The following is a 24,946-nucleotide window of genomic DNA, read 5'->3' as shown; positions in this document are numbered from 1 at the left end:
TCCTGCCATTAGCATTTTTATTTAGTACAATATATGCTAGAATATAAATACAGAGCAATATGTCCTTCCTTATCACGGGGAGTCTTTTATACAATTAAAATCCATAGCTGACATTTTATATGACAAAAGAAAAATAAACTAAACCTGTAAATTCTCAGGAGAAAGGATATAAGAAAATAATGCATTTTATATAAATTACAAAGGACAGTTACAGTGAAAATCCATTACCTTCTTCTCTGACTCAGTTTTACAAAATAAAGTCAACATGGATTATTCCGGGAACTGCTAAGAGTGCATGAACAGTGTGGCCCTTTCAAAAGACAGTGGTCAAAGACAAACTCTTATCTTGATGTCATGTATTGTTCTTAGTTCTTAACTGGAGTTGAGCTTCCTTTCATAGTCTTCTTTAGGTGGTGGTAGTTTGGCAAGATTTTCATCAGGAAATCCAGCTGTAGTGTCTGGGGCTAAAAAGATAAGATAATTATGGACTGACAAGCAGAAGGCAAAGAATACCAGGCAGAAATAATCACCACCATGCCAGGGAAATAGAGGTGATTTTCACTGGCTTATTTTTGCTTACCTGTTTTTTTTTTTTTTCTTTTTAATTTACAATGAATTTATGTTAAGTTTGGTCATGAGAAAAAGCCAAAAGATTTTACATAAAAAATTATACAGGACTGTTTTCAATCCTGCTTTTGGCAGACTTTACCCTGGCCTCCAAAAAGTTAAACAGTTCTAATCACAGACAGCAACGTAAGCAGAGACCTGGAGCACACAGTTTTGCACAGGACCCGCACAGCACACGGCTGCGGGCCTCAGCAGCTCTTCCCCCTTCCTGTATATCAGCTTTGCCCCAACTTCCCTCACTATGAAACTCACAAGGGGCACTCGTGACAAATACAGTTTCAGGCCCCTCCCCTAGACATTGTGATTCAGTAAGTCTGAGCAGTCCTTTTAATAAGGACCTCTACATGATCACTGTGATCACCGAAATGTGGAAAACAGTATGCATTAAACTTCAGATATTCTTGCTTACTTAACTCTAATCTCCCTTAACCCAATTCGTTTCTCCCTCTTCAATCATTTTTGCGGTTATGAGAAAGACAGTGAAAAGAAAAACGGATTCGTTCTCATTGCCATTTTAGTCTATAGAAGTCATACTTGCTTATAATGTAATAAAAGCCAAACGTCAGAAAAACAGAATAGCCCAAAGAGAACTGGAGTTTTAATTTCTGATAAAATATGGCTAAGATTCAGATGCAAAGTGATAAATGACTTAAAAAATATTTTCTTTGTGGGGAGGGGAAAGAGGCTGGGTAACTAAAGCACGATATTGTGGGCCAAGTGATGAGGATCAAGACCTCAATTAGAATGTCTTCTGTCCAAAGAAAGCCCCAAGTACCCTATCTTATTTACCTCCTAAATGAAACTCTAAATACATATTCTTCATTGTTCTTGGTTCTTAGGAGGAGAAGATAAATTCTCATAAGCCAGGAAAATATCCACATACATTTGCATATTCACCAACTGTGTTTATTTTCAAGTAGTCTATGTTGGCAAACTAATAGATGGATCTAAGTTGGCTGCCCAATAAACGTTTGGTAGGGTCATTCCTTACCCTGGAGGATTAATATTTTAAGAGTGAATCAATAGTTTATAAAGTTTGGTGACTCATCTTTAGTGAAAACACAAAAGACCAGGAAAAACATCTCTGGATTTCCTTTTTTCTATCAATTTGTCATTGTCATCTTTGTACATATTTTTGGTAATAACCTGAAGACTGAATAATTTCACTGCAAATAAATTCTAGTTTTAGGAATGTTTCTCTGATGTTTTATTTTAATCATCTGCTTCTTAAATAGCAGACTGCTGTCCCATTAAAACAATCATGTGACATTTTGGGGAAAATCAACAGCCCTAGAAAGAACTTTCAAGTATAATTAACAGTGTTGTATGAGTTTCAAGCGTACAACACAGCGACTCAACAATTCCATACGTTACACAGTGCTCACCATGAAGAATGTAGCCGCCATCAGCAATCATACACTACTCTCACAATATTACTGACTACATGCCCCATGCTGTACTCTTCATCTCTTTGATTTATTTATTTTATAACTGGAAGCTTGTACCTCTGTATTTTATCCACCCCTTCACCTACCTTCCCTGTGGCAACCACCAGTTTGTTCTCTGTATGTAAGTCTGTTCCTTTTGGAAAAAACTCTTTTTAAAGACAGGTTCTAGTACCTGTGGCCGCTCAGTCTGCGCCCGACGAAGGCAGTCTGCACCATATATCACCGTATTCTCAGGGATGACTTCAAACGTATTCAGGTTGCAGCAAGCCCCAATGATGCAACCACTTGTCAATATTACGTTTCTGCCCACATATGCTGCAGTAAAAACAAAGAAAGACCTGAAATTTAAGACAAATAAGTAGAACACTGATTTTTTTCTAAAAATGACTTAAATATTAAATTGCAAACTACCCTTAAGAAAAAAATTTAAGGAAATATTTTAGCTCAGAGTTTATAAAGTAAAGAGGCAGGTGCCTGACTAGTACTAAATGGATTAAAACAGAGCTTTGCAGACTAGTTGTGTGACCTTGGGCAAGTCACTGTAAATTCTCTGAGCAAGTTTATTTATAACATGGAAAGATTGACCTACTTGCAGTTGGTTGTAAGGAATAAGTGAGACATTAAATGTAAAATGCCGAGCACAGGTTTGACGCACAGTAAGTATATAATAAACAGAAAATAACAATGATAATAATTGGTAATCCAAGTTGAAATAATAAACCGTTAGGTAGATTAACAAAAAGTCTAATTCTATTAATTAAAAATAATTTTCTTTCACACCAGTCAGGACCATCAAAGATAAATCATTATTCTATTTTTTTTTTAAAGATTTTATTTATTTGCCAGAGATAGAGAGTACACACAAGCAGAGGCTTAACCAACTAAGCCACCCAGGCATCCCTCTATTTCTTTTTTAATCATTATTCTAAAGATGTCTCATTGTTCAGGTTCTTTCTGGACTGTAGTGGGACATGGTCTTGGAGCTGCTTTCCTAGTAGTGGTGGTAACTTCACATGACCTCCTGCCCACCTCCATTTATAAGTAGCTTTCCTTTGTTCCTGACTGGCTAATTGTAGAACTTCTACAATTAAAGAAAGCAAACTGCTATAGAAAATGATTTTTTCCTTTAATTTTGCAATTATATTAATCAACTAAGTTATCACTGACATTAGTATTTAGTAGAAATCTTTTTCAAATCTTTCATCTGAAAATTATGGTTTAATTCAATCCTGATTTAAATGTACACAGATGATTTTTTTTTTTTTTAAGGGAGGGAGGGAGGGGCAGAGCGAAAGGGAAAAAGAATCTTAAGCAGGCTCTACGCCCAGCCAGGAGCCTGACATGGGGCTCAATTTCACAACCCTGAGATCATAATCTAAGCCAAAATCAAGAGTTGAATGCTTAACCAACTGAGCCCCCCAGGCAGACCCACAGATGAATTTTTAATTCAATATATTAAACATATTATTAAGTTCCTTAAAGGCAAATAATTAGTCTCATAACATTTTAGTCCACTTTCAACCATACCCTCCTTCCACATTGCCATAGTTTCCACTTCGGTTGTTTTTTCAGGACACAATAAAGAGAAAAGAGATAATCACTATTCACTATTCACAAAAAAAAATTCCAAATATAGCTTACCTTTTGATTCAATAACATTATTATCTCCCATTTTCATGGCCTGAGAATCTGTAAGCCAGAGTTAAGTAAACACTGTAAATGCGTTCATCTTTTTTTCCCTCCACTAATTCACTATATCCTTTCTTCTTTTTAAAGACTTTATTTGTCACAGAGAGAGAGCACAAGCAGGGGGAGGGGCAGACGGGGAGAGGGGCTCCCTCTGAGCAAGGACTGATGGGATACTCAATCCTAGGACACTGGGATGATGACCCGAGCTGAAGGCAGACACTTACCCACTGAGCCACCCAGGTGCCCTAATTCACTATATCCTTATCCTGCACCACGGCAGAGGACAAAGGCATGGGAAGGGCCATGCAGCCCCAGTCTGGCCAGAACTTCTTGCTCAGAGAAGCCTGAAAGTAAAGTTTTAATCTTTAACAAGTATCCCTAAACAGATTCAGTCGCCTTCTATATTTTCTAAAGAAATGAGCATCTTTTACCCCAATTCTATGAGGAACATATTTTCATGACTGTCTTAAGAAAATTAAAATTACTTATCACCAAATCACTTAATGCTAACACTGCTAACAGTCTGATATATCTTTATATAAATACATACAATTCCCTTTATATAACTGGGAATCAAACGGTATAAAATCAAACTGTATAAACTCTCACAGCTCGCTTATTTGGTTCAGTTAAATTTGTAAGCAAGCATTATTTCATACCATTAAAATCTTTAAATACATAGTTCAAAATGACTGCTTAATGGTCCTGATCGTCCATTTTACACATATATCTTAATTTATTTAAATATTTTGCTATTGTTAAACATAGATTTTTTTCATCCAAGTTTTCCTATCATAAAATAATGTTTTGCTGATACCATGAAAACATTTTACTATCTTTTTAGAGGACAAAAATCAAGCATAAGAACTGATAGCACTCTGGGGGAAAAAAAAAACAAAGAATGAAATATTTCCATCCCCATCCACCATTTCTTTACATCAGACAGCATACTGCTAACCAAAACCATACAGGAACCAAATGGACAGAGCTGAGGTTCTTAAATCAGTCTAGAAACCAGGATTCCTATTTCTGTGTCTACTGCCACTCAGTCATTGCTACCCATCAACAAGCTGTAGCAACAGGAGCAAGATGGTACCTGAAAATATGTATGTATGTGTGTGAACTCATACTTATAATATATGTGACATATTTGATAGCTAAAACACGACAATTTCTATGGGACAGATCTGAATGTTAAAGACAGGCGGGAAGAAGAGTTTACTTAAATTGTTGTAAAGGATACAACAGCCAACTTCAAACACATTATTGGTGCCAATGATCATAGGTTTCGGTTCTGGATCTTCAGCATCAGGAGTGATATTATCAGGGTAACTATAAAAAGAAGAGACAAATCATCAAAATCAATAATGCAATAAGCAATTCTCTTGTTTTAGAATTCGGGTTCACTCTTTCAATTTTACCTCCATCAAGCTTAAAATATATAACTACAGGGGTGCCTGGGTGGCTCAGTGGGTTGAGCCTCTGCCTTCAGCTCAGGTCATGATCTCAGGGTCCTGGGATTGAGCCCTGCATCTGGCTCTCTGCTCAGCGGGGAGCCTGCTTCCCCCTCTCTGCCTACTTGTGATCTATCTCTCTGTCAAATGAATAAATAAAATCTTTAAAAAAAAAAAAAAAAAAAAATATATATATATATATATATATATATATATAACTATATAAGTAATTTCTTAATCCAAGTGAATTATTTATCCTCTGTGCTGAAGAACTGATTCTGAATTGAAAAAGAACTACTGAAATGTAAGGAAGCCAAAGGCAGATGCCTAAAGACATCACAGTAAAGCTCAAAGTGCAGAGGGCCTTTTCCAGGACAAGGTAAAAATGTTCCTGGCTATCATTTTTAGCTTGTTAAATTAGAATCAAAATCGGGCCTGGGTCGAAAAATTTCCATTCTTAATAATCATTCAAGATTGTGAAATGCAAACAGATATTCACAAATAATTATTTTATGCTGTTAGGTAGTTTGAAATATTTGGAACATAAAATGTTTGTGGTCTAAGAGGAAGCCATTTTTAAAATGGAGCTTTATCTCTGACAGTTGAGTTACTACAGAATATAGCTGTTGTCAACTGACTTACAGTAAAGGTGCCAAAATAGATTTTAAAAAGAAACTCTTACTATAGTAGAAACTCCCAAATTCTAAGTAAGTGTTAAGACAAATCAATCTCTTTATCACAGTTAAATATTTTCCCAAGGTCTTTCTTAAAAATTCCATACATTTGTTGCTATAAATTAGGTATAAGCTTGAATTTCCTGCCAAAATTTTATCTAGAAAGCTTTACAAATGCTTATGAAAACTTCATAGGTATTACAGTCTAGTTCACTAAGATTATGCACGTTTAATATTTTATTATTTCTTTACTCTTCAAAGTTAAAAATTGCCTCTAGAACCCTCCAAATTTTCAAATATAATTCTGGGTGCCATCCCCACATAAGGTTTATGAAAATATACAACAGAATTAAATTCATGTGTCTGGGCATGAGTAATAACATTCCAGCCTTCGGAACTGAGAAATCATCCAATCAAAAGACTCTCTTTGGGGTGGTCAGCACAGCACTTGATCTAGAGTCAGGAAATGTTTGCTTAGCGCACAGAAGAGGTAGCGACATGTAAGGGAAGGCCATCAGACACAGGAGGGAATTCTAGTCAGCTACGGACGAGTTCTCTCACCTTGGACAAGTCTCTTCACCTATCTGGTATCTGGTTTCCTCATTAACTAATTTCTCGTGTTGAAAGATCCTTAATGTTTCTCTAGTTCTAAAATAGCAGGCTTTTCAGATGTCTGCTGTAAATCTGTGCCCCTTCATTCAGAGTATCTGTAAGAGTCGTACTCACGCATTTATGATAAGTGCCTGTTCCTCTATGAGGTTACCTTCACCGATCACGATGGGCCCGGCTTCGGCAATAATGCGTGCTTTGGGGTGGATCACCGTCCTAGGTCCTGTTAAAAATATGATGAAACGGAATTATTGGTGGAGGCTACGCTTCCAATAGGAGGGGAGAAGATGGGGGGGGGTGTCAAGGCTATTGGGAGGCACATTTTCTCAAGTATACGGCAGGCACCCTAGGCACACTACAGACGTTATCTCCGCGCTGTTATCAACAGTAGTCGGAGCCAGATCTCAAGCCAAGGTGAGTGGAGACAGCCCAGGCTCTGGAGCCAGACAGCCCTGGCTCAGCGGCTGTTTGGAAGCCTCTGTTATCTCAGCAGTGAAATGGGGGTGGCGAGAATACCAGTCTCGCAGAGTGGTTGTAAGGATTAGATGAGATAATGTTTGTAGACACGGTATTCTGGCACATTGTTGGCAATAAAAATTCATTCCCTTCCTTGTTTTGCTTTCCTTCATAAAAATGAGGCTCTCTGCTTACAACGCTGCAGCTTTCTCATGCCAGTGAACCACAAAGCCCTTTCTTATTCTAGTGTACTGCAGAGTTAGTCTCTTCATTATGTGGCTAAAAGGCAATACAGGAGCAATGGGAGACAGGAAATATGTAAACTAATGTTGTCTTTGTTACTTTGTCTCTGTCCCTACAGCAAGCCTAACCCCTGGAAGGAGGCAGAGCTTTCATTGAAAAAGGTTACAGGGAGACAGCGGAAGGAGACAAATGTGATTACTGGAGTCCTAAGACCCTGAGATAGGCCAACTGAGGCAAAGTCTCCCATCTCAAATTGAAGGGAGCAAGATGGGGTCTCACCACATCCATTTCACCATTAGGGTGGAGGAGGCATTGCACTGCTCAAACAGGGACAGCATTCTAGAGTGCTAACGTGTTCCCTCCCCTGGTTCCTCATTTCCTGAAGGCCTAGCGTTTGGTGATCATGAAACCACTCAGGAGAAAATAGAACCTCACATGCGCCACTCCCTGCAGCACGGGCCCCGCCCACCCCCGAGGCCAAAGGCTATTTCTACTGGTAAACCAGCAGCAGGATGGGTCTCTGAAAGTAGGAGAGTGTGGGCAGAAGCATTGACAAAAGATGGGAGGCGGTTAGGAAGATGACACTGTTCATGAAGCTCAGTACTGGATTGTGTAAATTAATTTATTCCGTAGTCATTACCTGCTGGTGATGCAGTGCTACAGGTCACAGGGAAACAAAAAGGAACACATGCTACTTTTGCCCTTTGGAGCTTGGGTATCTTCTTTGTTTTGTTTATCTTGAAAACTGGAAATACTTAACACACTCACACACAAATGTATTAAAATAAATGAGGTGTTCCTGGTGCCTAGAGAACTGGAAGGAACCTCCGTGCAGCTTTGTTTCTCCCCTAACAATGACGAGCTGGGGACTGATAAGGAGGGTGGGGCCGAGACAGGATGCTCGGGCAAAGGACCCACAGTCTGATAAGGAACAACAGGAGAGAGGCTTTGCTATTTCTGTCACCTCTCACTCCCCAAGTCCTCAGATGCCAAAGTAAATTTCTCTGGCAACTTCTATTCAGGACAGAAGGGGGGATTTCTTGGATCTCTGGGAAGGTTCTCAAGTGGACATGTGTGCCTTTTTTTTCTTTGTTAAAAAAATACACACATTTATAAAAGTAGTATGTGCCCATTATAAAAATTCAAAGCAAGGGGCACCTGCGTGGCTCAGTGGGTTAAGGCCTCTGCCTTCGGCTCAGGTCATGATCCCAGAATCCTGAAATCGAGCCCCGCATCGCATCGGGCTCTCTGCTCAGCAGGAAGCCTGCTTCCTCCTCTCTCTCTCTGCCTGCCTCTTTGCCCAATTGTGATCTCTGTGTGCCAAATAAATAAATAAAATCTTAAAAAAAAACAAACAAAAACTCAAAGCAAAAAGTGAAAGATCCTCTCTTTATGCAACCCTATTCCCTAGAGGTAATTATTCTTAAAAGTTTGGGGGTATATTATTCCAGCCTTAAGTTCTACTGTATACTTAAGACCTATAAATGTCAATGTATATAAAATATATTTTATCATAAAGTTAAAGAATAAAATAGAATTTGAAGGTAGAAAAATACAGATTATAGGCACATGGTTTGTTTGTTTGTTTGTTTGTTTGTTTTTAAATCAAGGAACAGTACTTATTATTCTGCAATTCGCTTTATTCACCTGAAAAGACATGGTGATTTTCCCGTGTAAGTACATTTAGCTAGCTATTCTTTTCATATCATATTAGCATACCATAATTTATTTAACCAAGCCCTTAATGATGGGCATTTAGATGTTACTACTTTTGGGGGAGAGGTGCTAAAAAAATACTAAAACAAACACTGGATTCTTTTGAAATGAGAAATTTCTTACAGGTCTTCCAGCTGTGTGAACCAATTTGAATCTATAGTTTGCACAATACCAGATTTGCATTTTACTTTAAAATGCTCTGTGATGGGGGTGCCTGAGTGGCTCAGTCGGTTAAGCAACTGCTTAAGCATCTGCCTTCATCTCAAGTCACGAATCCAGGGTCCTGGGATGGAACCCCACATCAGGCTCCCTGCTCCCAGGGAAGCCTGCTTTTCTGCCCCTTCCCTCCCCCAGTGGTGCTCTCTCTCGCTCTGCTTTCTCTCTCTCTAATAAATAAATAAAATCTTAAAAATAAAATAAAATGTTCTGTGATAAAAGGGACAAATTCAATTTTAGGTTCTTTGGTCATTAGAGCCCTGCCAGCACCCCACCCCTCATCTGGAAGGCCCCCACCCTGGTCTCTACCACGGAAAGGCTGTGTGCTTCATCTCTCAAATACCTGTTCTCTCCCCCATAAAAAGATGAGATCTGGAGCAACCTAATTCATCGTGTTGAAGTGTGGGTTATAAGAAATAATGTCTGAAAGGCAGATCACAGGGTCTGGTCTGTAACTGTTAAAAATGGGAGGTTCATCACTATCTGACACCAAAGGCTATTTGTATAACTATCATAATAAGCAAAACAACTCCTTCTGGTCTGAGAGACAAAAAAGGGGTCCACTTTGCTCCTCTACTCAGGTTACTAGGGTAGTAACTCCTTTTAATCAGCATGAAGAAATTTATATATTACTGTAAAATAGTAAAAGAAATTAAAAAAGTATTTTCCATACTAGCATTAGATCTTAGGGAAGAGATCATCACGCTGTGATAGAAAGCAGATCGGCTGCCACTGCTGAACAAGAAGCCGGCTGCACTAGCTGTTCTGCTGATCCTCAAGCTGTAGCTTTTGACAGCAAGTCCACCTGCGAGAAGCTTCCTGAGAATGGACTAGTATGACAAGGTTATCACTGAAACCTGCCTTCCTTAAAAAGCTCTTCTAAAGTGTAGCTCTGAAAACAAGTGATATTTCCATTTTTCCCTTTCAAAAATACATATAATACATGTTAATTACACAAACACAAATTTTAAAAAATGAAATTTGAAAAAAACAAAGACACGATCTCTATGTCTCATACAATTTTTAAATACGATGCCTGAGCTATTTTAACCAGGCATTTTATTATTGTTATTACCATTTTTATCATTATCAATAAGTTAGCTAGAAGAAAACTGGAAAACTCCTGGTTAGAAATCTAAAGGCCCTGAGATACCAAGCAACATCACCAGCTTGGGTGAGATCCGCACTTAAGACAGCACCTCCCCCTGGTGGTAGTACCGCCAAACTACAAGTCCTCATATTTGGGACAGAAAGAACGTAAAAGGTCAAAACATAAACTTTGAATTGTGAAGTAACAGCAAAAGTCATGGGTGATAATAAACTGAACAGCTCCCCTAAAGCTGTCCTAGGTCTTTTGGGGTAGAGACTAAAGAGGTTAGTACACATGTCCTTTGGCACATGACTGCTAAAATTTTGGTTTGGAGGGCTCACTAAAGGGCCATTCAGGGGCAGGTGTGCGGTCCACAGTGTGGACTCCCGTCTCTGCACACAGTCTGGGGCTGGTGGCTGGCACCAGAAAGCCCGGGCATCCAAGTGCTATTCCAAGTCCTGCGCAGCTGCAGCCGACTAAAATGTGAGCACAGACTGCTCCACACTCTTCCACATGCGAGAAGCACTTTTACCTAGAATGGGTCTGATTGCAAACCAAGTTTGAGTCTTGAGATTAAAATGCTTTAAAAATAAAATCTGTCACCATGGAAAGATTTTTTTTTTAAAGGCTGTTGTGAACTTCTTGGAGCTCTCACTGGCAGGGTAGTTTGTATATTTTCTTACCAAATGCGCTGAAACCCTATTTGGCTTATCTCCTTGTTTGGATAAATGTGTCTAGAGTTGGAGTTGCCTTGCCGGCTGATGAATTATTTTTCTAAATGGTTGGCTGGGCTTGATGCAACACAGCCAGAAAGGCATTCCTTGCATCAAATTTCCATTCCCCTCATTTGGTAAAGGACATTTTTCCTGTCTTTGCCACAGAAAGCAATCTCTGTGCACATTTTCATATGTCAATAAACAGTTCAAAAAGCCACAAGCTTTTTCCTTGAAAATTAAAACAATTCTTTTGACCTGTAAGCTGAAGTACCTGTAAGCACTACTTTATATTTGATGAAATTTAAGCCAAAGCCACTGTTCTGCCTTATTGAAAAAGATTTCCATGGTAAAGGGAAGCTTTTGATCTGTATTAAAAACTCTAATGGGGGACGCCTGGGTGGCTCAGTGGGTTAAGGCCTCTGCCTTCAGCTTGGGTCATGATCCCAGAGTCCTGGGATGGAGCCCAGCAGGGAGCCTGCTTCCCCCTCTCTCTCTCTGTCTACCTCTCTGCCTACTTGTGATCTTTGTCAAATAAATAAATAAATAAAATCTTTAAAACAAAAACAAAAAACACAAACCTCTAATGGACAGAAAGAGTAAGTGGGACATAGGGCTTCCATCTCAGCATTTTACACTGTGTGGAGTTCTGCCTTCCTACCTGCAATGTCCCAACCAAGCCTTGTCCTAAGACCAGGTGGCTGACTTTCACCCCATGGTGGGACTACAGACTGTGCTTAGAAGTGACTTTCTACAGTGTTTTTCAGCTTTCAAAGCAAATTTAAGGAAATAATGCATGGCCCAAAATCCAAGGCAGCCTAATTACAAACAGGCTTGATACTATGAAACCTTGTTTACCCACAAGGTAATTAACAAGAGAGCTGTTATTTTTCCCAAGGTCTGTTTCTCAGCAGCCTCTAATGAAAGGGGTCAGGTTCCAGCAGAGCCTCAAGTCACAGAATTTCTGCTTAAGGACAATACTCCAAAGCTTCAGACTAGTTTCTTTGATAAACACCTGATTTTTCTAGAATAGAAGATCAGGTTTAAAGTTCTACTACACCACTGAAACACAGAGAAGGAAAAAATTACTTTAGAAATATTTCAGAATGGAATAATCTGGTAGGAGTATAACCAAGCAGGGGATGGAAAGTTATGCATAACATCCTGTGAAAAATCCATTAATTCATCTACTTTAAGTTTATTGCTACTTAACCCAGAAAATAGAGCTTATTAAGTGTTCAAATCTCCCTATCCATAGCATAAGAGAAAAAGACTTTATTCTGGTATATTAGGCAAAAACAATCAATCAATCAATCAATCAATAAATAAATGAAAGCCATCAGTCAGAAAACCAACCAACCAACCATGGTGGAGAGAGTAAGTTTTAATTAAATAACTTATCTCTACTCTCCCAGTTGATTTAACTTCCTATCTCCTAGGAGCTTTTTAATCTGATATATTACATCAGAAAAATGAATTAATAACAGTCAAAAGGTTTTACATTTATATTTATTTAGGGAGGGAACGGGAAGAGGGAAAGGGAGAGTAAGCACCTTAAGCAGTCTCCATGCCCAGGGCACCCAACATGGAGCCCAGGGCAGGACTGGGTCTCACAACTCTGAGATATAACTTGAGTCACAATCAGGAGTCAGACATTTAACTATCTGAGCCACCCAGGCACCGTGATTAGAGATATCTTATACCAAATATAACAATGATGGAGAGGCACCTGGGTGGCTCAGTTGGTTAAACATCTGCCTTGGGCTCGGGTCATGATCCTAGGGTCCTGGGATCAAGCCCCACGTCGGGCTCCCTGCTCAACAGAGTCTGCTTCTCACTCTCCCTCTACCCCTCCCCCCAACTCATCTCTCTCTCTTAATTAAGTAAAAAAAAAAAATCCTTAAAAAAAAACAATAAAAGGATGCCTGGGTGGCTCAGTTGGTTAACCTGCTGCCTTCCGCTCAGGTCATGATCCCAGAGTCCTGGGATTGAGTCCCACATCGGGCTCCTTCCTCATTGGGGAGCCTGCCTGCTTCTCTCTCTGCCTCTGCCTGCCACTCTGCCTGCTTGTGTGCGCGCTCGCTCTCTCTCTCTCTCTCTGACAAATAAATAAATAAATAAAATCTTTTAAAAAAAAAAGATAGAAATGGCTCTCTAAATACCAATTCTAGGGGCACCTGGGTGGCTCAGTGGGTTAAGCAGCTGCCTTCGGCTCAGATCATGATCTCAGGGTCCTAGGATCGAGTCCCACATCAGGCTCTCTGCTCAGCAGGGTGCCTGCTTCCTCCTCTCTCTCTGCCTGCCTCTCTGCCTACTTGTGATCTCCCTCTGTCAAATAAATAAATAAAATCTTTAAAAATATAAATAAATAAATAAATAAATACCAGTTCTAGAAAGTTTCCATACTTATATATACAAAGACGAGAAACACAAAACAAAAAGAAACAAAAACAAAAAGATAAGAAACACATAATGAAAATGAAGAATTATAAAAGACTAAACAATGGGTAACTATATCCCTTCTGAATATTCTCCTTAATTTAAAAAACTGAAATATTTCTGTTAAGTATTTTAGCAAATTTTCTTGTTTAAAAAAACTGGGTCAAAAATAAGCATAAGAAATACTATCTTAGATTCATTCTATGACAAGCTTCAAATCACTAGTTTAAAAATTATGACCACTTCTTACACTATTAATCTATCACTGAAAATCTGTATTGAACTGTCATTTTATAACTTAACCAAGGATCTGTGTACTATCAGCTAGAGGAAAAACCTATATGGAAAGTAGATTTAAACACTATTTCCTGGAGTGCCTGGGTGGCTCAGTGGGTAGAAGCCTCTGCCTTTGGCTCAGGTCATGATCCCAGGGCCCTGAGATCGAGCCCCGTATCGGGCTCTCTGCTCAACAGGGAGCCTGCTTTCCCCTCTCTCTCTGACTGCCTCTGCCTAACCATGATCTCTGTCTGTCAAATAAGTAAATAAATAATAAAATAAAATAAAAAATAAACACTGTATTTCCTTACATAATTTCAACATTAGGGAAGGTTGGTTGACATAAGGATAAAGAAAAGAGAGGAGCATAAAGTAGTGAAAGACAACAGGAGAAACAAGAAAGCGAGCGCTGACTCCCGGTAACGCCCACGCTCTAATCCCAGTGGCCCACCCTTCCTTTGCACAGGAGAAAGGTTTTCCTGCTATTCTACATAAGCTTCTACAAGTAACAGAAGGTTTTTTTCCAAGTCAGAAACACACACACACACACACACACAACATATATATACACCTTGTACGTTTAGCCAGCAGAGGGGTCTATGCCATCTTTACATCTGTTCCAGAGTAGGTATAGTATACTTAGTTTTAGAATGGGGAAGAAGGAGAAATGAAAGGGAAAATGTGTGTAATTAGCTACAGTATTTTAGTCTTACTTTCATTCTAATGATAGAATACCTTGTGAGCTAATGAGAGGGTTATTCCTCAAATCATGATGAAAACCATAAAAATACCAGATTAAAAATAGTGCAGAAGAGCACCGATAGACAAGTAGCCATCATGATTTCTCCTCATTAAAAAGTTTGCAAGCGGTTTGGGAATTCACAAAGAGTTAACATAGCACTGAACAGAAACTGGGTCATCTTCTAAACTCTGAAATTCCGTCAACTTAAAATAATTATATAAATCCAACCCGGAAATTCCCAATGATGTTCCATAATACCAGCACAATCGTCACATGTTCTCTAAGACATGATGCCTAAATTGGTCACAGAGGCTTAGACTTAATAAAACTCCTATTTTTTTTCCCTATTATAGATCCTGTTGGTGTAAGGGAACAGGGCATGTTTTCTCTCCGAAAGCTCTACTCTGGTAACGAGCAGCTGCTAGTAAGGACAGACTCACGTTTGTAAAGCTCCAAGGACATGATAGGCCGTGATAACATATGTAAAAGAATAAGTGGCTAAAATTTAGTTTGGGAGAACTTAATCATGTCCATATAAGCAAGATGCCACCTGTTAAACTGTTCATTTGATTTCAGTGTTGGATCTCACCTCTAGCAAGGCTACACAATGTTAAGATTAAATGGTGCGATTAGCTAGAGTCAGGATTTGGGCAATGACTTTTCACAAACATTCTCTTATTGAATCCTTCAAAAACCCACGAGGTAGGCACTCCTATTTTGCATGTCACAAAAACTGCTAATTACCACTAGATATCCATGCTTTCCTCTTTTCTGGTAACAGAACCCTGTCAGACTGGGAGACGCAAAGCACAGTTCAGACTATGATCTCCCAGCCTTCCCTGTAGCTACAGTGTCCATGACACCAAATCCAAGGCAGAGACTGTATATACAAAGAGAAACCTGTGGAACTTTCAGGAAGACTATTTAAAGGAAGCTGACTCAACTGGGAGGTACACCTTTTTGTCTCCACTCCTCCCTTTTCTTATCCAAGATCACTCTTGGTGCTGTAGGATCGCATCCTGGCCTACAAGGCCAGAGGCCCTGGACAACCAACTAAGGAGTCCTGAATTGCCCACCTCTATATTTCTTTATATAAAAGAATAAACCTCGGGCGCCTGGGTGGCTCAGTGGGTTAAGCCACTGCCTTCTGCTCAGGTCATGATATCAGGGTCCTGGGATTGAGTCCCGCATCGGGCTCTCTGCTCAGCAGGGAGCCTGCTTCCTCCTCTCTCTCTGCCTGCCTCTCTGCCTACTTGTGATCTCTCTCTGTCAAATAAATAAATAAAATCTTTAAAAAAAAAAAAAAAAAGAATAAACCTCTGCATGGATAAAGCCACCACTACATGCAGCTGAACCCAATTCTAAAACACACAATTACACGCGGATAGGGAAAATGAAGGTCAGTGAGGTTAAGCGGTCTACTAAAGTAAACTGGCAGGTAAAGAGCACGGATGCTAACCCAGGTCTGTCTGACTCCATGGTCCACACTCGCTAACAGTAGCATCTAAGCTCCATGAAGCAGTACCTTGTCTGCTGTGTTCACTCCTGTGTCCCAGCAGGTATACACATTTGGATGTTTCTCAAATAAATCAATGACTTCATTATATTGCCTCATTAGTTTATCAGATAGAAACATAAACATAGAGTCCATCAGAGGGCCTGGCTGGCTCAGTGGGCGGAGCATGCAACTCGATCTCAGGGTTCTGAGTTTGAGCCCCATGCTGGGTATAGAAATTACTTAGAAATAAAATCTTAAAAGTTTCCATCAGACTTAATTCTATTAGAAATATTTAATATTTACAGGAAAAATACATTATTTTGTCAATAAAATTAGCACATCAGTGAAACAGACAAAATATAAAACCTAATTAACTGTAAAGCACTGAAATAAATTAAATTACATCCATTTTTTAGAAATAATTTATAAACTATTTAACTAAATAACTAATAAACTATTTTCTTACCTATGGTTACATCACCCCGAATTTCACTTTCTACGCACACAACTGCTCCAGGAGCAATCTTCACACTGTAGAAAGAAAAAGGTAATATTCACCATGGGCACATTTAAAAAATATTGTTATAGAAGTTATCTTAACACTGCAGTGAGAAAAAGGTTTAAAAAATGGATTTAAAAAACTGTAAGAGAATAGGATATTTAATATATTATAAAATTCTCAGGAAGTATACAATCCGTTGGCTAAAATCACTAATGATACCTTATTAAAATGCTTGAGGAAGTGCCTTGGTGGCTCAGTTAAGTGACTGACTCTTGGTTTCTGCTCAGGCCATAATCTCAGGGTCACGGGATTGAGTCCCGTATCAGGCTTTGTGCTCACTGAGGAGTCTGCTTGAAATTCTCTCTCTCCTTCTGCCCCCACTCCCTGTGCTCACTCTCTTTCTCTAAAATAAATAAATCTTTTAAAAAATGATAAAAATAAAATGCTCAAGAAAAGAGGCTTTGGATTCTTTTAACACCAGCATTGTTTCCAAATAGGATAAAGCTGAATACACCTAACTATCCATTAGTAAGGGACTGATTAATACTAATAACTACGGTACACCAGTTTATTACACAGTCATAAAAAAGAAAGAATAATATTTTATGTAAAGATTTGGAATGATTTCCAAGCTATATTAAGTCAAAAAAGATCAAAGCCAGAAAATGGTGGGTATATAATACACCGTAAATTTTGTAAATTTTGTAAAAGAATGTACATTCAAAATATTTAACAACCAGCAAGATAATATTAATATAGAAATCAATGTAGAGATTTAAAATTTACAAAAATTCCTATTTATTCTCTAACTATATATGTTATAAAACTGCTTATTGAGTGATATAAATTGGAATGCAAATTGTCCCCATATTACTAATGTACAAATAATTTACTGATACTTTTTGATATTCTGTGACATCCTGTTTGACAAATGCTGCCTTGGCTGGGCCATGAGCTGACATGCAGAACTGTACCAAATGACTCCCCCCGCCTGCCCTTAAACTGATAATCATTTGGTAACTTGTTCTTATTAAGTATTTTCCTTAGTAGTAATGAAATTATTCATGGTGTTAAATATGCACTCAGCTTCTCTAAAATAGCAGCTACCATGTTAGCTACTTTTACTTTATAATCCTTTTTGGATTTTTCAAAATTTTGATTTCTAGTTGTTCACTGCAAGTATGTAGGAACACAATAATTTGGGGGGCACCTGAGTGGCTCAGTAGGTTAAGTGTTAGACTCTTGATTTCAGCTCAGGACTGGATCTCAGGATCGTGAATTCAAACTCCCCATTAGACTCCACGCTAGGTGTGGAGCCTACTTTAAAAAAAAAAAGAAGAAAATGAAAGAAAGAAATATAATTTTGTATATTGACTTTGTTTCCTAAAACCTTGCTAAACCCACTCAGTTCACATAGATTCTCTGGGATTTCTCACAAAAAGAATTTTGTTGTCTATGAATGGGACAGTTTTTACTTCTTTTTTAGTCTACATGCATTATTTCTTTTTCTTGCCTTATTGCCCTGGTTAAGACTTTCAGTATGATGTTTAATATCCTTAACCTGTTCTGGCTCCATAAGACCAACAAAACCTATCAAACTATCTTTCTAAGCCATGAATGATGCGTTTTATTTTTATTTTATTTATTTATTTATTTATTTAACAGAGTGAGCACAAGCAGGCAGAGAAGCAGGCAGAGGGAGAGGGAGAAGCAGGCTCCCGACTGAGTAAGGAACCTGACATGGGGCTTGATCCTAGGTTACTGGGATCATGACCTGAGCTGAAGGCAATGGCTTAACCCAGTGGTTGGTGGTGAGCCACCCAGGTGCCCGGAATGATACATTTTAAATAAATTAATAAAACCTGGTATGTAAAACAGTTGAAATTTTCTTGACCAAAATGTTAATGCTTTGGTTTATAAATTTTCTAAAAACTTGTTTTATTTTAGCAAATACGTTTTTCAAGCAGTAAGAACCATAAATGTAGAGTATAATGATTCACTCATATCAATATTATTTTTTAAGTTCTATAAATATTCATGTATGAAAATATTTGCTTATTTTTAACTTATAGTAGATAGTATAAAAATGTTAATGGTACTTTCTACTTGTTTTTCATGTCTTTTTTTGGACATTTCTTTGGTTAAAAAAATTGTTATTGCCAGGTTTTCTTTTTTTCCAAATGTTTCACTGTGAGGCAGGTTCATGCTTTCGTATTTGTCCTCCTTGATTAACATAAATTTTCATTATATGTAACATAAACTTAAACAGGACATGCTTGCCATACTAACAAAATTTTTAAAGTAATTAGCACATTAAATTTCTCTAACTTTTGAGCATCATTTACAACTGATGCAACCAATACAGCCACACCAGTGTGTACCTGCTGAATATTCATATTTGCTTGAATATTTCCAAACCAACTCCAGAGGAACAGACAAGGTACTAATAATATTTATCACCTTCAGAGAGAGGAGCTGGATAGCAGGGACACAAAGGTATAAATACACTTTTTCATTAGATGCCCATTTTTTAACTGCTTGCATTTTGAAACCCACAAATGCACTGCTTATTCAATATGTAAATAAAACAAAACAAAAAAGAGATTGATAAAATTTTCTTAACACCAGGTGCTAAGTGGGTACTGTATTCATTTCCATAATCAGGGTGATTATTTATTTATCCCTATTTCCTTAAAAAATCTCCCTCAAATTATGATCTCTATATGCCCTCCCCCACTTAAACTTTATTTTACCTAAAAATACTTTGTTGTTACTCTTAATTATCATTTAATTAATTTTAGACTTCTCAGTTTCCCTTTAAGATTGTTTTTTTTTTTAAAGATTTATTTTATTTATTTGAGAGAGAAAGAGAAAGAGCACCAGGAGGAGGAGCAGAGGGAGAGAAAATCTCAAGCAGACTGCCCTTAAGCCAGACAGTTGTAGGGCTTGATCTCCTAACCCTAGGATCATGACCTAAACCAAAACCAAGAGTCCAGTGCCACCCAGGTGCCCCAAGACCAGATTTTTTGTTCTTTAAATCACTGTTCCTATTGCTTCAACAACAATCTTTTTTAACCAAGGATAAAATTATTATTCATTAGTATCACTTCTCCTTACTTCCAACCTTCAAATAAATACCCAGCTATCACATATATAACCTTATTATGTCATATTCAATGACATTGGTTATAGTATTTCTAGATCATTGTCTATACCTGTTCTGTGTCATATTACATTCAGGATGCTTGATACATGACACAAGTCAATGTAAGTAAGAAACAAAAGGTTGTGTTATGAAATAAAAATGAATACTTAGAATAGTCAGTATAATCAAATTCTGGTCCATTTCTTGTATTAGTTTGTTCAGGGTACTGAGGAGTTTTTGCTTTTATTTATGATGGTAATCTAATGATGATGCACCTATAATTTAATTAAGACACTTGAACACCTTTGTTGACAATTATTAGGACACTTCCTGGAAAATACTGTATCAATATGCATCAGGAATCATGAACACAGTCACAATGTTTGACCTTGCAAATCTATTTCTGGAGTTCTCTCATCAAGAATTCAATAGAAGGAATATATATATGCAAAAATTGGCAATGTTGTTTAGAATAATGAAATCTTAAAAGGGGAGGAGTAATGAAATAAAATATAATCATCACCTAACTGGAACACTATATACTGCCTAACAAAAGAAAAAACAAGATAAAACTACTTTTTTTCTCTCTCTTTTTAAAAAATTTTATTTATTTGAAAGAGAGAGAGACAGCGTGAGAGGGAACATAAGCAGGGGGAGTGGGAGAGGGAGAAGCAGGTTTCCCACCAAGCAGGGAGCCAGTGAGGGGTTTCATCTCAGGACCCCGGGATCATGACCCCAGCCGAAGGCAGACGCTTAATGACTGAGCCACCCAGGCTCCCCAAAACTACTTTTTCTTTAAAAGATTTTATTTATTTATTTGACAGAGATTACAAGTAGGCAGAGAGGCAGGCAGAGAGAGAGAAAAAGGGAAGCAGGCTCCCTGTTGAGCAGAAAGCCCGATGCGGGGCTGGATCCCAGGATCCTGGGATCATGACCCGAGCCGAAGGCAGAGGCTTCAACCCACTGAGCCACCCAGGCGCCCCCCAAAACTACTTTTTTATAGACAAAGTTTGCTCCTCCCTGTGGCCTTGCACTTGAGACATCAGGTCTAGAGGTAAGTAATGATGACAGAGCAACAGTGAGCCAACCGGCTCCCCTTCCCTGGTGTAGTTTAGTTTAGCCCATCAGCTCCCCTTCCGGTTGTTTATTTTATTTTTTCAAAGATTTATTTATTTATTTGACAGACAGAGATCACAAGTAGGCAGAGAGCACAAGAAGGACCTCTCTCTGCTGAGCAGAGAGCCCAATGCGGGGCTCAATCCCAGGACCCTGAGATCATCATGAGCTGAAGGCAGAGGCTTTAACCCACTGAGCCACCTAGGCGCTCCCCCCCTTCCAGTTGTTTAGTTCTCATTCTTAATAATGGACGGAGAACCAGAGATTATCAGATGAATCAGGAAAGCCTCCAACTAAAAAGGAATAAAAGCAAACCAAAGAGCAAAAAGAACAGTTTGAGGAAACACAGACAATTCAGGTACTAAAAGAAAACTTAAAAAAACAACAACAACAACAACCTTATAATTCAGAGAAATAAGAGACATTTCTGCATAAAACAAGACAGAAGTCTATGAAAAAGGAACAATGTCTAAGAAAGAGCTCCAAGGGGCGCCTGGGTGGCTCAGTGGGTTAAGCTTCTGCCTTTGGCTCAGGTCATGATCTCAGGGTCCTGAAATCGAGTCCTACATTGGGCTCTCTGCTCTGCGGGAGCATGCTTCCCCCTCCCCCTCTGCCTGCCTGTCTACTACTTGTGATCTCTCTCTCTCTGTGTCAAATAAATAAATAAAATCTTTTAAAAAATTAATAAAAGAAGAAAGAGCTCCAAGAGATTAGAAACATGATCGAAATTTGAAATCACTAGGAGTGAGGTTAAAAAAAGAGCTCTTCCAGAAAGTAGAACAAAATGGGGGGGGGGGGGAGGAGAGAAAAATGAGAAAATTAGAGAGTCCAAATAAAAGAAACCTCAAGGGGTGCCTGGGTGGCGCAGTTGGTTCAGTGTCCAACTCCTGGGTCAGCTTAGGTCCTGATCTCATGGGTCCTGGGATGGAGCCCCACATTGTACTGGGCTCCAGCTCAGCAGAGTCTGCTTCTCTTTCTCTCCCTCTGCCCCTCCCCCACTGTGCTGTCTCTCTCTTCCTAAGGAAAATAAAAAAATAAAAAGAAAGAAATCTCAAAAGGAGAAAAGAATTTGTAGAAAAAACGATTAAAGAATAATACAAGAAAAATTCCCATTTCTAAAGGATATTAATCTCAACTCTAAAAGGATACGAATGCAAAGGACCCATCCTCTTAAAATTTCTGAATGCCATGCTAAAGATCCTTATAGCTTGCAGAATAAACAAAAACAAAAACAAAAACAAAGTCACACAGAGGGATTAAAATCATCAGAATGGCTTCAGAGTCCTCAAAAGCAATACCGGAGACTAGAAAACCAGAATACAATAGCTACAGAATGCTAAGCAAAAACTATGTTCAAACTTGGGACGCCTGGGTGGCTCAGTTGGTTAAGCAGCTGCCTTTGGCTCAGGTCATGATGCCAGCATCCTGGGATCGAGTCCCACATCAGGCTCCTTGCTCAGCAGGGAGCCTGCTTCTCCCTCTGCCTCTGCTGGCCACTCTGTCTGCCTGTGCGCTCTCTCTCTCTCTCTCTCTGACAAATAAATAAATAAAATCTTAAAAAAAAAAAAAAAAAACTATGTTCAAACTAGAGCTACCTATCTAACCAAACTAGCAATCAAGTATGGAAGGAGAATAAAGGCATTTTCATACTTACTTAAGTAAGTATTTATACTTGCTTTCATTCATACTTACTTTCATACATACTTACTTAAAAAAAAAAAAAAAAGATCTCTTAAGTACTCTTTATTAGGAAGCTGCCAAAGGATGTACCAAGCTAAATAAAAGCCAACAGACAAGACATTCTAGAAACAGAGGCCCCAGTGTGTGAGGACAGAGGGAAATTATCAGGACAATAGCCATGCATCAGCCTCAGAGAACAAAGCTGATAGGTTTCAATGGGGAGATCAGGTTTCAATGGGGAGATCATAAAAAAAAAAAGAGGTTGACAGATTATGTGATGGTTTACTAGATAGTTGGTATATCTGTGAGAAGATTTAAAAATCATCAGTACATAGAAAAGAAAGGATATGAAAATAATGAACTTATTTTGTTAAATTTTAGATTAATTCAGGTTGAGGGTCCAAAGAAAATTCAAGAGAAAGACCCAGTAAGAAAGTGAAAACACAGAGCTAGAGAGTTCGAGACCAGAAATAAAGCTCTGAGAGTTAGTAGGGTACAAAGGCCTTAACGTATCTCTCCATCATTCACATTCCAGAATCCCTCTTAATATTCACTAATACAAGTGCAAAGTATCACCAAAAATATTCTTCTTAAATCACACCAACTTCCCTACTGATAGGGAAAGATTTAAAAAAAAGGAGACATACACAATTTTTTCTCCTACCACCAAGTATTTTTAAAACTCTAAAAGAAGATATACCAAACCCAAACTGATAATCCCTGAGTCTATCTTCAAGAAATATTTGTGAGATCAGACACAGCTACATCTGTTTCCAACCTTTTGACATACAGCGACCTTCTACAAAGCACAAGTTAAGGAAATTCTAGAAATGATGCATCTGGGTTATGTGTTTACTGAAGTCACAGAAAAAAATATAACCTTCCTACCCAGTGCATGAAAAACTTTAGTACCATGGAACAGAAAGCAGAAATGGCCAAACCCTCTCATTTTATAGATGAGGAAACTGAAGCTGAGAGATTAGAAATTTCCTGAAGCAGCTGGTCCCTGAGGCATCATTATCGGAACACCAATCATGTCTTTGCTGTTAGCTGCAAGTTTCCTGGAAACATCCTGACATGTTGGGTATTTTTCCTGTGAGAGCAGAATGATGCTGTCTTGAATACATCACCTTTCCTAAGCGCTATTCCTCCGATGCTTTTCATTTAGAGTGGGGGGGGGGGGTGTTAAAATAATGCAATTTATTAGGCCCTGGTCAAATAAACCAGGTTTTCTAAAATGCCTCCTGTTTTAGACCTTATTTCCAGGTTTCCATTTCCTCAGCCTCCCTCTCAGTATGATTTTTTTGGGAAAAGGGCATCAGCTATCATTTAACTTGTCCTAGACAAGTGAGGAGAGGAGCGATTCCCAAGTGTCCCTCTGTCCAGTCTTATGCCTGAGGGAGAGGACCCAGGTCGAGTTTGCGTCTTACTTCTGAGACCTAAAATAATTAAATTCACGACTAGACCAACTCAAACACAGTCCAAACACCTCCGTGTAGACGCCACTGCACTTCGGAGTGATGTGGCCAGGGGTGCTCAGACGGCTGGGAGGAAAAGGCCTAGCCGAGGACCTACTAAAGTGACTGCCTCAAGAGAAGAAAACCCTACATGTTCATTTATTACGACAGAATCGGTTTTCCTGGCGACAGAGTCAGTAGAGGGTGCTCCACGCGGCTGCGTCCCGAGGAAGCCCTTCTCCCGCCCAGCGCGTCTCGGCCGCCCCCCGTTTCCAGCAGTGAGGACGGCGGGAGAAGCCCCACCGCCGTCCTCACGCGTGGGCGCAGGGGCTGATCCGCGCAGCTCCGGGCCGGGCGCGGCCCCGCGTCGGACGAGCGACGGCGACGCGCGGACACCACACACACCGCCCCCGACTGGGCAGGAGGGGACTGGGGTGTGGCCGGCACTTCGGCGGCCGTCTCGGAACGCCGGGAGGGGGAAGCTGTTACAGGCCGCCGACCGTGGGCAGCCGCCCCAAACGGGGCAGGATGTGGGGGAGCGGGGGCGTCCCTCTGTGTCCCGCGGCAGTGGGCGACCACAGGCTCCCCGCACATCGCCTCCGGAGACCCCCTCCCTCTGCGCCGGCGCGTGGCGGAGGCGGGCGACGGGACCGAAGAACAAAAACCTTCCCGGCACCGATTCCACGTCCCTTCCCCATCCTCCCTAACACCCGCCTTCGTCGCCTCCTCCCTCAGCGGCCGCCAGCCCTGGGCTTTAGCAACCAGCCCGGCCGAGCGCCCGGGAGAAGACACCATCTCAGTCCCTGCCGCTGGCGACCAGAAGCAGATTGGCCGCGCCTGCGGAGTGCAGAAATAGGCTTTTTCAAACCGCGGACTCACCTCTTTTGAGCCTTCTCCGCCATGGTTCGGACCCGGTCTCCAGTTGGAGCGGAGATCGACACAACCGCCTGGGTCCAGCGATGATCTCTACAAGCGATTGGAGCGCCTGGCAGGATCGGGCGGGGCGGGGCCTGCGGGGGCTGGAGGTTTCTCCTCCCCCTGGCTGAGGCGGCTGGTACCAGGCAGCCCTGCGTGGGCTCCGGCTGATGGTCCGCGCTGTCCGCGGATGGATAGACTTGGATTTAAAACAGCGACTTGGTCCAACCCGGCACACATC

General features: G+C 39.8%; 2 protein-coding genes across 3 annotated transcripts; both read right to left on the bottom strand.

The window, feature by feature from the left end:
* On the bottom strand, positions 1 to 24,946 carry DCTN6 (dynactin subunit 6). The gene is made up of 7 exons (XM_082715643.1): positions 24,670 to 24,946; positions 16,357 to 16,421; positions 6,619 to 6,724; positions 5,008 to 5,096; positions 3,717 to 3,764; positions 2,248 to 2,390; positions 1 to 464 (listed from the first exon to the last, which is right to left on the bottom strand). Exons 1-7 carry the CDS (start codon positions 24,690 to 24,692, stop codon positions 366 to 368), a joined length of 573 nt encoding a protein of 190 aa, XP_082571769.1. The 5' UTR covers positions 24,693 to 24,946; the 3' UTR covers positions 1 to 365.
* LOC309855406 (uncharacterized protein) lies at positions 21,520 to 24,659 on the bottom strand. Of its 2 annotated transcripts, none has more exons than XR_014306783.1 (2): positions 23,275 to 23,342; positions 21,520 to 21,670 (listed from the first exon to the last, which is right to left on the bottom strand). XR_014306783.1 is itself a non-coding variant. In XM_082715644.1 (2 exons), exons 1-2 carry the CDS (start codon positions 24,583 to 24,585, stop codon positions 21,608 to 21,610), a joined length of 543 nt encoding a protein of 180 aa, XP_082571770.1. In that variant the 5' UTR covers positions 24,586 to 24,659; the 3' UTR covers positions 21,520 to 21,607. The 2 variants fall into 2 exon arrangements, 1 of the variants encoding a protein (XP_082571770.1); XM_082715644.1 differs by lacking the exon at positions 23,275 to 23,342 and adding an exon at positions 24,106 to 24,659.

Source organism: Mustela nivalis, assembly GCF_964662115.1.
Source record: "Mustela nivalis genome assembly, chromosome: 20".
NCBI classification, from domain to species: Eukaryota; Metazoa; Chordata; class Mammalia; order Carnivora; family Mustelidae; genus Mustela; species Mustela nivalis.
The sequence above is the reverse complement of the archived record's forward strand: the minus strand, read 5'-3'. Positions and strand labels throughout refer to the sequence as shown.